The sequence below is a fragment of the Grus americana genome, unplaced genomic scaffold (genome assembly GCF_028858705.1).
Source record: "Grus americana isolate bGruAme1 unplaced genomic scaffold, bGruAme1.mat scaffold_286, whole genome shotgun sequence".
Taxonomy (NCBI): Eukaryota; Metazoa; Chordata; class Aves; order Gruiformes; family Gruidae; genus Grus; species Grus americana.
Genome location: NW_026561573.1, coordinates 26444 through 41716, shown reverse-complemented (window position 1 = coordinate 41716; position 15273 = coordinate 26444). Strand labels below are relative to the sequence as shown.

General features: G+C 51.8%; 1 protein-coding gene across 1 annotated transcript; it reads right to left on the bottom strand.

Moving 5' to 3' along the window:
• Positions 1 to 907: 907 nt before the first annotated feature.
• Positions 908 to 13474, bottom strand: LOC129200551 (electroneutral sodium bicarbonate exchanger 1-like). Its single transcript, XM_054811874.1, has 23 exons — positions 13300 to 13474; positions 12486 to 12620; positions 11884 to 12019; positions 11514 to 11674; positions 10892 to 11023; positions 10638 to 10747; positions 10360 to 10517; positions 9914 to 10001; positions 9286 to 9432; positions 9011 to 9102; positions 8340 to 8508; positions 8073 to 8206; positions 7153 to 7398; positions 6941 to 7046; positions 5867 to 6028; positions 5039 to 5152; positions 4554 to 4715; positions 3707 to 3958; positions 2852 to 2920; positions 2194 to 2367; positions 1957 to 2094; positions 1491 to 1588; positions 908 to 995 (listed from the first exon to the last, which is right to left on the bottom strand). Exons 1-23 carry the CDS (start codon positions 13472 to 13474, stop codon positions 908 to 910), a joined length of 3246 nt encoding a protein of 1081 aa, XP_054667849.1.
• Between the last annotated feature and the right edge of the window lie 1799 nt (positions 13475 to 15273).

The following is a 15273-nucleotide window of genomic DNA, read 5'->3' as shown; positions in this document are numbered from 1 at the left end:
ATTAAAATAAAATAAAAATAAAAGTCAAAAAGAAAATAAAAAGAAAATAAAAATGAAAATTAAAATAAAATGCTGTAAAACTGGAGGGCAGGGAGCAAACGCTTTTCCTTCGCCTTAGCCCAACTGCTCGGAACGCTCCTTAGGCTGCCCCGCCAGGGAGGACATCCCTCTCCTACCTGTAAGGGACGTAGGAGTGAACGAAAGCCTGGACCCCAAACCAGACCAAAAACCCGGCCGTGATAAAGAAGAAAACGGAGAAGGCGTCAAGTATAACAGTAAACTATTTGGAACATAAACATGAGTTTATATTTGAAAAAAAAAGAGAAAGGAGAGGAGGAATTGGGTATTAAAAAAATAGCACTGAATGATAAAGCGCTAGCAGTCCCTCTACCACTACGCAACTGCAACAAACACACGCACGTACGCCCGGAGGCTCAACAACACCGAACTCCCATTGACCGTGATGTGCACCTCAGTTTGCTGGTCTAGAGATACTGAATGCCTGAAGCACACCAAGGATAACTGAAGACGTCTGCATGGCTTTCATGGGAATCCTCCAACTGGAAAAAAAAAAAAAGCAGTTTCTCCCCGTGTCCGCGTTGGCACATCCCTGAGTCACGTTCTCGCTCCTCTCCTTCAAAGTCAAGATTCCTAAACATAAAAACTGGGGAGGGGGAAGAATGGGAAAAAAAAAAAAAAGAAAAAAAAAAAAAGGGAGAGCATCATCAGTGGAAGATGGGGTTTGAGCCCCGTTCGTGGGACCACCGCGGCAGAGAGGAGCTGGCTGGCGTGCCACCGTCCTCGCCGCTGCTCGTTTGCTCAGCATTGCTGGACGAAGCATGGGAAAACCGTACGCGCGCGTCTCGTCACGCTCGCATGCGGTCCTTTACCTTTTTCCTCCCCAAATTCAGACTGTTTCTGTGTTCATAGGGAGAGTCTTCCACACGGTCGTTTTCGACATTTCATCCCAGATATTAATCTCGGAAGGATCGGTCCTGCAATAAATATTTTACATAGCAATCCGTGATTACGGGAACTGCTGCCGCCAAGTGCGTTAGCACCAGCAAGAGGACCAGGGGGGCCCAGGAACCAAAGCTCAGCGTAAGCACCGGAGGTTTTGCTGGATGAGGAGTTGCGGGAGGCAAGCCTGTAGAACAACAGCTCCAGGCAAAGGCTCTTGCTGGCGTTTAGCCCTGGAGCGGGCTCCTAAGCCACTGCTGCTACAGGTCGTGCCTACACCACCTCTTTCTTAAATATGAGGATCTCCTGCTACCCTAAAGTCACTGATGATGCAAGTTTTGGGGGTTAAATGGGAGTTGTGCAGCCGCTCTGCGCAGGGGCAGAGCCCCGCCATCGCCTCCGGCAGCCCTGCCCAGAAATTTGATTTTCCCGCCGAGCGGACCGCTTTACTGAGGGACGCTCGATAAAGACGGTGCCAAACACCTTCAAACGAATCTTGCCGGGGGTCCTGGCGCTTGGTGGCACTTTACCTGTCGCTGCTTTGCTGTGGGATATCCAAGTCGCTGGTCTTCCCCACTTTCAGTTGAACCCAATTTGCAGCAGCAGCTTCCATCACCTTCTGGGACTCCTGACGGAAAAGGGACAAACCAAGTTCTCGGTCTTTAATCAAAGCGGAGATAAACTCAGCACCCAGTAAAGACGTTGCACGCTGTCCTCTCCTCCTGACCTGCGGCAGCTTTAGCTATCAGTGCAGCAGGGTATAATAATAATAATAAATCTTTATTATAGGACTCATTTTTAAAATTATACCTCTAGTCAAGTGTTAAGCTCACTGCTAATTTAGGATAAAAGGTTACGATGTGTGATCCAGGCTATTAGGATCCGTTTCTGTTTAGTTCTGATCTTGCCCCGACATTTAAAGACGAGCTGTGGCAGAAAGAGGCAATCTCACAGCCCGAGGGAGACGCCCGGCCCCGAGCACCCAGCAAGCTTCACCTCTTCTTCTTCGGCTTCATTTTTGGCATCGTCCAACTTCTTCTGCTTGCTTTCTGGCATAAGGTCATCCAGAAAGCTGAGCTCTCGCTTCGAGAAGCAGAAATCCATCACTTTCCGGACAAAAACGAGAGCCAAAACCTTCACGAATAAGAGGGAAGATGCAGCGAGGTCAGAGATGATGCCACAGCTCGCTCCGACGCTACAAACACCCCGACGCCGAGCAGCACCGGCTCTTACCATCATGGGGAAGATGATGGCGGCACGCGACACCTTGATGGCCCAGAGCAGGACGAGGCAGATCAGCTGGATCATGGTGAAGCAATGCACCTTTCGCAAGGGGACGTGCCGCAGGTAGATGATATCCGGCTGGTGTTTCGCCGGCATCCCAAACAGCTTCAAGCGATCGAAGAACTGTAAAATAACAGTGAGAAGTTTCTGGCCCCGGGGAGATGCGGAGGGAGTGTTCAGGATCTCACTTGCAATGAGAAATCCTGGATCCCACCGCGTTCCTCTGCGAGCAGCACCCAATTTTCCCTCCGCTCCATCTATAAACCGGCTTGCCCGCGAGAGCTGCCCACCGAACTGCAATTATTCCCCGTTATTCTGTTCTCAGCGTTTCTCAGCACGCTGAATCCCCCAGCAAGGATTTCCACCAGCCACAGAAATCGCCTTCCCTTCGCGCTGAATTCCCCCATTTTCCTGTAACCTGCCCTGAACTTGCCCGGTCCTCCCGGCCCTATACACCTCCTGTGCCTCCTCCAATCTTTTTCTTACACAAAATATTTTGATCGCTTGCTTTCGGAGAGGGGTTTTTCCCCCCATGCCACTGCTTTTTTTACCTGCTTCTATAGAGATGAAATACCAGGGACCCAACACGCTGTAAAAGAGGCCGTACCTGAATTCCTCTGAGCGACGACACACCCATGTAGAGAAAGACGCCATAAAGCACAGGCATTGGTATAAACTCCAAAAATAAATACAGAAGTTAGTGCATTCTTGTTTTCAAATTGCATTTTCAGTATTACCGCTCTCTTCTACAGTCCCTGCCTAAAATTGCCTAAAGCCTTCCAGCTTCCAGAGGGTTAGAGAAGTGTCGCATTTTAACCATCAGAGATTTTGTGCGTGCGAATGATTTAATGCTCTGCTTTAGGCTGAGCTTTTGAGTTACACTTCATCAGAATAATCCTGTTTTCCAGAAAGATTGGAGGAAAATAGGTGATTTCGCCCATGCTACCATATGCCGCGTTCTGCGACGGTAGAAAAACATTTGTACGTGTTCTTGTGGCAACACGCAAGAGCAGCGTGCCTCCTGTGAGCCTAGAGATGAGATTACTTTGTGGGAGGAACACGCAAGGAAGCCCACGGGGACGATTTCAGCGCGTTTAGCTACTGGGAACGGCTGTTCCGAGGCATCTGGGGGAACAAATTGCAAGCAATAACGTGCTGCCTGGTTGAAAGAGCAGAGGTACTGCTCTAAATACGCTTCACCGTAACCCATAAACACGGGTGGGCCTGAAAGACATCTGAAAATCCAAGCAGTTGGCTTGCTCGCTTGGCTCGAGCGTGCCAAACTGGGGTCTGAAGGGCTGGAAAGTGCAACCGAGGGTGGTTCCCACCACGGATCGAGCCCCAAGGTTTGGGATCACCTCCTCCTCTGCTCCACAGCTACTCAGGCCTGGAGAAAGGGGACTAGTTTTGCATAACCTCCAAAAAGCTCGCGGTTGTTGGGTGGTTTCCATTTTCCTCTTACCTTTAACACCGAAGTGAAGAAGACTGAGCAGCCCATGAGCACAAAGATCATCAAGCCAGTGACTCTCTGCTCTCGTATCCCCAGAAACTTGGGCTGTTCTCCTGGAGCTGAGCAGCCAGACTCTACTTTGAGGCTATTCACGTGGGTGATGGACAGGACGGTCGCAGCCACAAACCACGGCAGCCCCATCACGGAGCACACCCCCAGCATCACGGCCACCATGAAGAGGTCCAGGTGGTACCCGCATCCTTTCTGCGCGGAGCGAAACAAGAAACAGAGCATCTCACGGGACAAGAGCAAGGACAACGTCGCAAGTCAGACCCAAACAACCCTGTAGGAGCTCAAGTCGACGTCTTGAAAATTTAAAACACGAACTGGAAACAAATAAGGATGTATCCAGTCTTTGCGCAAGCACCTTGCATGACAATCCGGCAGCACTTCAGACAAAGTGGATTTGGGGAGTTTGTATCTACTTCTCAACAAAAAAACCACCTTACTATTTTTCATTCATAAAGACATTTCTACCACTTGCGAGTAAGATATGACTCTCAGTTATCCCTGGCAGCACATCAAAATGATTCGTTCCCCAGCTGCTGCTGACATTTTAAAACAAAAGCGTGCTTCTACAACGCTCTAAGCTTAATATGCTCCTCCGAAAGATTGCTCATCTGAACTCCCCTGTTGTCGTTTGCTCCCTGTGTCATCGTTAAGCCAGGAGACCATCTTGCCACGCTGCCTGACGTTGTTCCAAACCAATGCCTTCACAAGGCATTTGGAATTGGAGCTTCTCCCCGTACCTGCAGCCCAGAGCGGGTTGGGGATGGGGTTGTCTCCTGCAGCCCCTTACCTTCAGCCTGTGCTCCTTCCTGTTCACGATAAGAGCCGTGATCTGCTGGTCCATGAATATCAAGATGGTGCAAAGCAGAGCTGGGATGAGCGCAGCCACCACCGTCCACCAAGGGTTGGGTCCTATGGGGTTGATGAACCACCCGCGGTCGTCTCTGGTAGGCTGCAACAAAGCACGCACATCAGCCTCGTCTCCCAGCCCAGCTACTTCACCGGCTTGGATTTTCCCCTCCATCCCCGTGTCACAGCATCTCCCAGCCCTGGTTTCACGTCACCCCGGGGCTCAGCAGTGCCAGCATCCTCTTTGCAAGCACCTGTAGCTATTTCTCCTGCAGGTACCTAGTTTTGGGGCTGTCTTCTCATTTCCAGGAGGAAACGATGCACTTGGAGGTGGAGGAGGAGATGGTCACACCACCAGCATCTCCTCCAGACTCAGCCCTGTCCTGCCTGGGTGAAACCCGCTCCGTGCCACAACACCCCCCCTACCTTGAACGTATGGGGGATGTGGAGCTTCGGTGACGGGATCCCAGTCATGAAGTCAATGAGCACCATGATGACGATGGTGAGGAAAACAGCAAAGTCACTTATTGTGGACCGCACCTGGGGCAAGAAACCAGAGCTGAAAGGGGCATCGCAAAGGGGGCCACAACATGAGATGGAAAAATGAGAGACATCAACAACATTAAGGCTGGTTAACAAAATCCCACCACTCTGAGGACATGCAGCCAAATCCCTTGGTTAGCTACTGTTGCTGTGCTTGTCTCTGTGAGAGATGGTGTCAGACAATAAAAAAAGAGTTTAATTAGGTGGAAGAGGGTTGTTTGAATTCAAACCTTAAGTAAAAAAAATATTAAAAAATAAGGAAGCAGATGGCTGCCACTGCAGCCACGCTCACAGCTAAAATGGGAATAAGGCGCACTGAGGCATCGTATGTTCCTCAAAAGGAAGAAAAAGTGTCTTTTCCTATGGCAGCTCCTCATTTGAACCAACTTTCCCCTTGAGCATAATGCACAGAAGGTTAAAAAAAAAAAAAAAAAAAAAGGCAAATAAACCCCCACAACTTTGGAAGACCTCTTTTCCCACTGCCTGAGCAAAATATCGCTCGGGGGCAGGTCGCGAGGCAGGTGGGAAACGCCACGGTCGTTTAGCACTCATGGAAACGAGGGAGGGACATCCAAGCTGCTGGAGAGTTTGGCCTTCAAGGTCAATGTTTCCCAGCTTGACCAAGCGGTGGCAAATACTGCTTAGCGCTCCGGGAAAGCCATTTTGGGAAATGAGTGTGGAGACTGCTGCCGGCCACCATCTTCTACCTACTCTGGTTGGGAAGTAACGGCTGCTTTTAAACTTCTTCAAGAAGCTCGACAGGACAAAGGTGGAGAAGAAGAGGATGCAGCACCAGAAGAGGACATTAGGCGCGTAGGGGCCATTGCGTCCACAGGCAGGTCCGTGAAACTCTCCATGCAAATACCGACATTCCTGGAGAAACAGAGCGTCAGGACACAAAGGTAGTGCACGTGCGGCAAGGAAACCTGGGATAACTCGGGGCTTTTGAGGATCTTGGTCCAAGATCCATGACCTTGTAACTGCTGCTGCTGCTGCTGCTGCTGACGGAGATTTATATTGAATGAGCAGCAGCTGAACAAGTGACACATCGAACCGCACAGAGGAGAGCGGAGAGGCGAGATGTGATGGGACACCATATCACAGACCCATGGCACATCCTCCGCTCGAATGGCAGGCAACCGTGGCTGAAGAAGACGCCAAGAGGGGAAGGAAACACTGGAAGTTCTTGGGGATAGAGAAAGAGGGAGCAGGGAAGGAGGGCTAAGACAGCCGCGGAAGGAAAGGAGAAGAGACGAATCGTCCCTTCCCAGCGAAGGGCTCCCAGGACACGGCCAAGAGGGGATGAAGATGTCCTGAAGAGCCTCCCATCCTATGCCTGGGCTTTGCTTCCAGCAACAGCAGCCCGAGAGGCTGCTCAGACGTGCAAATTTATGCATGGACCTACAGACAGTGCTGAGTAAGCAAGCAAGGACTGGAGTTCTTAGGAACCAAGTAAGGAAGCTAAGGACTACCTTCAAGCAGGAACTTAAGTCCTCCAACTTCTACAAGAATCAAACCACCCACTTAACCTTGCTCCTGGTCAGAAAAATTGTCCTGCGACAGGGTCAAGGAGGACAGTTATTACCCACGATGTTGGGGGGACAAGGTAGACTCTCCTTCCCAGGACCAAGCGGGTTAAAACCACACGTTAGATTTAAAGAATGCCTTTGCAGAGCAGCACTAGCACAGTCTGAAGCCCCTCATCACCCGAAGGGCTCTGACTTTTGCAAAATGTGAACGCCCCTGGACCCCGCGGCCGCGGAAGTAGTGGCTTGGGGCACTTACAGTCACCGTGAGGTTTTCCCAGGCGATGCCAGACACGTTGATCTCGTTGCTCTCCCAGAAACGCAGGGTTGCCTTGCTGGGATGGCTTGGTGCCTCACACTTACAGCTGGGAGGAGAAAAGCCAAGACGAGGGTGAGGGAAAGGCAATGGAGGTGCAGCCCTGAGCTCCTGCCAAGGGGCAGCAGCCTTTTAGGAGGAAAAGAAAAACTCACTAGTAGACGGTGAGGAAGTCGAGCTTGCTGTGCATGTGCACAGGGTAGGTCTCTCGCAGGTGACTCAGCTTCTCCAGAGCCTCGTAGATGAAGATGATGCAGATGAGGGAGGCGAAGGCTTTTTCGGTGAAGCGGGTGATGTAGCACACCAAACAGCTGGCGTCGGTGGCCACCAGCACTATGCAGAAGGCGGCAGTCCACAGCCCGATGCAGGCCCGCAGAGAGAGATAGGAGAGCGCGTACTCCCTGGGAAACCAAAATAAAACAAAGGCTGGAAAGGCCAGGAAGAGGCGCCGAGCCGTGCCTTCCTTCGGGGAAAATCACGAGCAATTTAGGAGCACGTCAAGGCTGCAGGTGGTAAATGCACTTTCCATGTCCTACTACAGACAGCCTTGGGGCTGCGGTGCAGGGTGCGGACCTGCAGGAGGAGAGGCCAATTATTTCATGATTGTTATTTAACAATTAGCTTGTGTTAAGGCCTTGGAGGCTAATTGAGGTCAGGGCCCTTTGTGGAAGGTGGTGTCCTCCCACATCACCCCCATGCCCTAACACCAAAACCCCGGCTGATTTTGCACCCAGTCACCTGCTACCAGCAAGCTGGGGCTGAAGAATAAATTGAATTGCAATCAGGGTGTCTCATCTCACATCAAACTCATCACAACACAAGGATCCCCATCCTTATGGCTTCTCCTCTTCCTGCTTCATTTTAACCCTAAAAACCCCAAACAACCTCATCCATCCTTCAGAGACCAAGGGCTCTTGCACCATCACATACTAAAGCAGCAGCGTGCAACGTCTGCGACACAGAAAACAACTGAAATCTAACAACTCTCACTGAGAAAAAGACAAGAAAAACCTCTTTTCTCCACCAGTGCCTCCTGAAGGCTCTCGCGGCACTCGGCCGCGGCAGCCGGCCTTACTTGCAGAATTTGTAGAGGATCTTTTCGAACACGAGGACGGGTCCAGTGCTGCCAAGGATGGTGAGAGGTTGGCCAGCAAAGAGGGAATACACCACGCCGGTCATGGATGCGCCCAGCAGTGACTCCATGGCACTCTGTCCAGGGAAGAGGCAGCGGCGAGGAAATAAATCAATGGGAAAAAGAAGAAAAAACCCAAAGCAAATTCACTGCAGCGAAGATTTTGCATGAGTTTTGCGCTCCCCCACGCCACCCAAGAGAGGTGCTCACGATGTGGCCGTCGGTCGCCTCCCCCAGCAGTCCCCCGAAGGTGATGACAGGGGACATGCAGGCACAGAAGAGGAAGGACGCCAGACACTGCAGGCTCAGACCATCCCGAAAGTCGCTCCAGAACCACGGGGCTTTGCGCTTCACGTCCAGGATCAAACCTCCAAAGAGCCTGGAGGAAGGAAAAACAAATAGACTGTTTCCCTGCAAGACCACACAGAGGGGGTTTTGCTGCAGAAGGACAAGCCCAAGCAGACAGTAACCTTCATTGCTAACCAGCAGCAGTCTCCTTCGGCCGTTTTATACCCGGCAGAAACCAAGCAAGCACAAAAAACCCCTCCAACAAAAAGAAAAAGGACCAAACCTGAAAGCCCATCCCCTCTTACTGCAACTGTCCCTTGCTTGGAGAAGCAGCAGAGCTCTCCCTGGAGGTATTTACACAGCTGCTTCCACCCCAAATCAAGAAAATCTGTCTGCAGTGGTGCTGTGGCTGAGCCCAGCTGCCCAGATCTCACCTGCCCAGCCCAGGGGACCGAGCTGGTAATGTGAAGCCCCTTCACTGAACCAACTAACCCCAGAAAACTGCTACAAGGGAAGGTGCACGCTCCGATTCTAGAGGCAAAGAGAAAAAAAAAAAACAAACAACAAACCCCACAAACTATTAAAGCTCACACCTTCCCGTGCGCTCCAGTTCAGGACCACTGTGTTTCTCTGGCTTGCTGTGAGAAGCACTGTCATCGAGAGCTCCTGGCATCTTCCTTTTTCCCTGTTAAAAAGGAAATAAGCCAAAGCTATGGATTCGTAACCACTGGCTTGTTGGGCTTCTGGTCTGGGTATGTGACTGCGTCAAACTGGGACCTGGTGAATCTGGGTCCCAGAACAGCATCCCCGGCCGGCCGGCCGCCGGCCTGCCCGTCCCCCTCGCGCCTCCCTCCGCCGCAGCACCCACCTGCGAAGGGACGTTTTTCGGGGGCTCGATTCGGATCGATGGATCCCATTCTCCTGGCGGCAAGACCGTGACCTGATCCAGAAACTCGTCGATGCCGGCCACGAGGTCAGCCCGGTTCTCGGCTTTATAGGCAACGTCACGGAAAACCTGCCGACAGGAGACAACCTGCTCAGAGGACAACCCATCTCCGATGTCCTAAGCACTACGGTAAGCTCCTGGCTAAATGCAAGATCATTTTCCCCAAATTTCCTGCTTGTAATGGCAGGAAATATTCCCCCAAATGGAAAAATCTGTCCATCACAGTACTTGTAATCATCTCCTCCACGAGGTCCCCATCCCTCATGGCACACCATACCCTTTTGCTTAAAGCGGGGAAGTTTCACTGGCCCTGGCAATGCCACCACTGGGGACAGGGTGCTGGGGACCCCGGGGAGGTGCAGGATGCACACCGGGTGGGATTTCAACCTCCAAGAGGTGGGGTGATACAAATCCGTGCGTTTGCTTCGGCGTGTGAACGAGGGGTGGGCTATCTGGAGAGGTGTGGGCAGTTGGGAAGCAAATCCTCTTCCTCACTACTGCAGAGAGGTGAAGAAAACCAAAAATGACCCGGAATTCTCTCTTCTCGCACCTCATCCGTCATGATAGTAGCCATGGACCTGCCGATCTCATGGTACTGATGGGCTTTGCCTTCTGGTCCAAGCAAAACAAACAGGAACCTGGGCAAGAAAAACACAATGAGCGAGAAGAACGTGTCCTTGCTCAAAGGACACCCAAGGAAATCCCTGGGAGCCCCCAGCCCCGAGCGCAGCTCCAGAGGGGACACGTAGGCTCACCGACTCCGCCAGGAATTTGAAATTCACCAAAACCGATGGCAAATTTAATTTTTGGGCCAATTTTCATTAAAATTGGCCAAGGGGTTTGAAAGACACAGCAGGGAAGGGATGCGAGTGGGAGAAATGTCCTCGCTCCCCCTGGCCTTGTTCCCTTGGGACGCCAAACTGATGCATGCACCTTGATGTTCTTTCGTTGGGTGGGGGTTTTTTGAAATAAAATCTTTGTGCTTCTCGTTCAGACCTTGTTGGGATGGGAACTTCCGTCATGCCCGAGAGGAGGACAGCCGGGGTCAGGCGGACAAATGCCACGATGGGCTGGCGAAGGAAATCCAGCTCTCCTACGAGCACGTTGGATGCTTCAGCCCCGGTGGGAATTTTCTTCATGAAATGCAGCTGCGCCTAGGCACAACAAGCGATTTTCAGGCAAATACCCCAAAAGCAAAGCCCTCAGCACTCTGCAGCCAAATTTGCAAGACCAAATCTGGCCCTAAAGGCATAAGATAGCTACGAGCGTCTCACCTTGCTTAAGTCCATCGCGTTGCTCTCGTGGTTCACCCCATTTTTAGCTTCTGCAGTGGTAGGAGAAGGATGAGGGGTGAGTGTTTGGGCTGGTAGGAAAAAGAAAGACACTCAGAAAGACGGACAAGGAGCAATTGGGATGCTTCTCCTCTGCCAGGACAAGTCGAATGGGACCAGAGCCCTGCAGGAACCCTCACCTGGCTTGTCAAGGAGGTGCAGGTCTGACTGCTTCTTGCTCACATCAGCAAACGAGCGGACGATGGGAAGAAGGTTGTTTCTTTTCTTCTCATTCTGATGGTGATGCTTCTTCAGTAGGACTTCTCGAACTTTTGCCCGCACGTGCTCGTCAAACTCCGTGGACTGGTCTTGCGGGCCCAGGATCATATCTGGGGATGGCAAAGGGAAACGAAGCCATCAGAGCAGAAACCCCCCCAGGTCCCAAGCCCTGAAGCCCCCGGGGGAAGGCTGTGCCACGCAGGATCCCCTGACACAGGCCCAGCCTTGCTTAGCAAGACATTTTAATACAGTTCAGCCTTTGCAGCGAAAGCAAGAAGTTTCTTTTGCTAAAAAACACGAGCAAAGTGCTTATTCATCACTCTGCTAAGATAATTATTTCCCATTCGAAATAATGCAATTTTCTTGCCCCGTCTGGCCTTTCTGTCTGACTCTACACATTTAAAAAAAAAGCTGGAAAAAACACACCAGAAAAAGCTGGTGTGACTGTTGCACGCCCAGCCTGCATCCAAAACCAACTTAAAAACACAGCGGGGTTTCTGGAAAAGGACGCGCCGTTGGGGCAGGGTTTGATTCGGGAGCGGAGGGCACCGCGGCAAACCGAGCTCGGCCGTTCCCGCAGAGACGCGGCGCCCGCGGTACCTGCAATCTCTTCGATGCTGTTGGCACAAATGTCCAGCAGCACCGTCCCGTTGATGATGCAACTCCTCAGCTCAGAGAGGCTGTGCAAGGACAGCGTGGCCACGTAGGGCTTGCTCCAGCGCTCGCCGCCGTCTTCCACGTCCTCCTCAAACTTCAGCCACCTGCGGACATCAGGCGCGATCAGCCCCATTGCGAGGAAACGGCCTCAGCTCCGCAACCCCTTTAACAGAGCTACAGGGCGGCGAGAGAAGGCTCCTCGCATCGGCACCTGCAAAAGCTTTGCCAAAGTCCCGGAGAGCGGAAAGCAGAGCCCACGGGCGCTGCCGGCGAGGGGACTCCTCTCCCACCGCGGCCGGCAGCGGGGATTTACCTTGCCGTTTCCTTCCACTCGGCATCTTCACCCTCTTTCACGCAGATCTCATCCAGCTCGGTGAACAAGTCATGGGGAACGTGCTGCTCGTCCTCCTCGGTCCCGAGGATGAACTGCACTCGCTGGGACGGAGTGTCTGGGGGCAGAAGGCAAAGCCCCGTCCCGTTACCGTGCCCGAATACGGCCCGTCACGCTCATAGGCAAAGCGGGCATCGATCGGCACCATAAACATCGGGCTGGCCCCTCTGCCCTGGCTCTGTCCAGGCTTGCACAGAGCCCCAGAGAAGGAGAAGCATCTAATCCACCTCTGCATAAGCATGGGCACCTTCCCTTCCCCACAGTTCCATTTTTAAAGCCAGGATCCCTCTGAGGAAGGCGAGCCTAAATCCTTTATGCATTTAACTGTCTTAAAAAAAAATAAAAAAAAAAAAAAAAGAGAAGAAAGAGGAAAGTTTGGGAAAAGAGAGAGGGTCCTGCTAAATGATGCCACTTTCCCTCGGAGGAACAGCAAGCCACTCAAACCGGCACGGGGACCTGCTTGCAGAAGACCCCAGCACCCACGTAGCCCCGAGGAGTTTAGTGAACGCTGCGGCGGGACTTACAGTGGTAGCCCTGCTCCGTCGGGGCAGAGTCCTTCTCCCGTTCCTCTTCCCGATGCTTCTGGCTGTGGGGACGGTGATGCCGCTGGCTTTGCCTCACCAGCGGCATCCGCACGCCCACGTACAGGGTCCGGTGGCCTGCGAAAAAGCGGCGTTTGCATCGTTCTCGATACCGCGGAGACACTTGACGCAGATGCTGCAATTAAATCAGTGCAGCCATCCCAGGAGGAAACATCAACTTCTCTTAATTTTCTTTTAACTGGATCCCTGAACGTCACAGACCTGCCCTTTTTTCCCAAGCCTATTTTACTCAAACTTTGCAACGAGAGAGCAACAACAAGTGATGGTTCCTGATCATCTAAAATGCCCTGAAAGTATCCAACCTCTTCTCAAAGTCCAGCTTCAGCTGGACAACGCTCAGAATTGCTCGTTGAGCAGCAACAAAAGGTAATTATTTTGAAAATCTTTGTATGGCGCAAGGCGACAAGAGAAGATCAAATCAGTCCCATGATAATGAACTCCAGAACAAAAAAAAAGAAAACCACAGCCCTGAGTCTGCAGCCGTCAAATTATGCTCCCGGCTTGGAGAGCCCCGTGGCTAAAACTCACACCATGGCCTCCACGGGGGCTTTCTCCCTCTGTTTAAAAGCCGTCACGTTAAAAAAGGTGAAAAGAACTGTGCTTATTTATTTAGAAGCACGCCACGTTTTGCTGCACGTGACGCGTACGCCAAGCAAGGGACGTCGCAGGGACTTTGTGCGACAGGAAAAGGCGCTGGGCTGGCGGCTCCTCTACCGGGATCTCAGCAGAGACTCACCTTCCAACTCCTCCTTCTCATAGTGAATATTGACGACGTTGCTCGTTCTTCCTTGGTCAATCACTGCCTCTTCGTCATCTCCCTGTTTAGAAATGAGAAGGGAAAAGTTGTGCAGAGCTCCCTTACGTCCTCCCGGCCATCGTCCACCCCCGCGTCCACCCAAATCCACGAGCATCACGCCTCCGCGTGCCTCCTCCTCCAGGCACAGCCCTAAAAGCACGGACTTGGAGGAGGTTTCTCTTCCCATAACCCAATAAAACAGCCCGTAGCATCGTTCAAACACAAAAAAAAACCCCAAAAAACCCCTCCGAGATTTGCACCCAGTTGCTCGATTTCTGAAACCGAAGTTTGAAGAAGAGCAAAACACCAAGAAAACTTGGGGAACTGTCAGGGCTGTTGGACGAAATTCAAGAAGCAAGAGCTACACCGGGCACTGGGAAACAGCCCAAAAGAACCAAACCCATAATTTAAAATAAAACTTCAAACGCTGCGCTGGCAGATGCTGCCCGTTGTACTAATAATGATGCATTAATCAAAAAGACTTAATTAAAAAAAAAAAACAACAAACCCAAAGCCAGAAAATAAATAACTTGTTACGATTTAAGCTGCAAACACTAACGTGAAATCTGCTTTTTATCCCCCAAATTCCTGCTTCGACTGAACAGCATCACCTGCCACCGCGCAGCAGCGATGCTCAGGAAAGGCACCAGTTAATTTAACGAACAAGAGGAAGAAACGCTCCTGTCTGGAAACGAGTTTGCTGGTCCCCGAGTATTAATTTCAGAGCCGACCTGTTGCTAACTCCCCGCCAGCTCCCGGGACTCGCCCACGTAACCCGGCAGCCGGATTATCACGCGCCCGTGGCTTTCCTGTCCTCTCTCCGATGATGGCCTCCACCACCCTCCGTCCCCTCTTAGCAAAAATGCATCCTGCTCCCCTTTGGTTTTGCCAAAAAAAAAAAAAAATCCCCAAAAAAACCAACCCCAAGAAACTCCAAACCCCAAGCCGGGAAAAGGTATGGGATGAAAGGGCTTAATAAAATCGCTTTAAATTGCAATTTAAAAAAAAAATCGCTGTTTAAAGAAAAAAATCGCGGTTTCAAAAAAAAATCGCAGTTTTAAAAAAAAAAAAATCGCGATTTAAACGAAATCACAAGCTCGAGCGCATTAGGTGGGTGTTGGAGTGGGAATACACGGGGCGGTTTGGGAGTCAAACACCCCGCGGGTGACACGGGGAAAGTCTCCGTCTCTCTTAGAAACCGTTTTGCCCCCGTACTCCGACCAACGACGCTGAACCTGCCGCCGGGAGCCCTCCCCGGCACAAAGCATCTCCCCCCTCCGCATCCCTCTGCGCTCCGGGGAAATGCCGACGGGATTTCGGGGAGAGGTTTCCAACCGTTTGGGGGGGGGTGGGGGGCCATCGGGGACGTTGGGCCCCTCGGCAGAGCCCCTACCTGTAACTCTTCCAGCAGCGTCATTTTGTAACCCTCGTCCTGGCTCATCCTGACGTCGGTCAGCGGTTTTGGGGTTTTGGGGATCAATCAAGGGGGGTTAGACCCCCCCCAGGACACCGCAGTAACCCTCACCGAGAGGAGCTCAGTGTCGCCCGCTGTGTACCAACTCCAGGTACACAAAAAGTGACCGTTTCTTGGAATCGGAATCTTGGGCATGGGCGGTTATTTAAAGCCACGCAACCCCAAAACTCATCCTGCTTGGAAAACTTAGTGGATGGGGAGAAACCAGCTCTGTTTTGAACCAAACCTACCCGGAGGAGAGAAATGGGGTGTAAACGCCGGGGCGAAAGGCATAAGCGGCGTTTTGGTGTGTTTCACAGCACAAGCTGCCAACATACGACTGAGGCGCAAACCCTTGGGAAAATACCCGTTACGGGGCGGCTCAGATCCCCCGCTGCTTTTATATTATTAAGTTTTAAAGCTTCAGGAGCAAACGTGGGAGGAAACGGGACAAGTGGGGA

Excerpts from the sequence above, each read along its gene's own strand:
- LOC129200551 (XM_054811874.1), bottom strand. The coding sequence starts at position 13,474 with ATGCTCGTGGATTTGGGTGGACGCGGGGGTGGACGATGGCCGGGAGGA. Across the intron at positions 11,024-11,513 it reads CAGCATCGAAGAGATTGCAG|ATATGATCCTGGGCCCGCAA; the intron begins GTACCGCGGGCG and ends TGCCATCCCCAG. Across the intron at positions 3,959-4,553 it reads GGAAGGAGCACAGGCTGAAG|AAAGGATGCGGGTACCACCT; the intron begins GTAAGGGGCTGC and ends CGCTCCGCGCAG.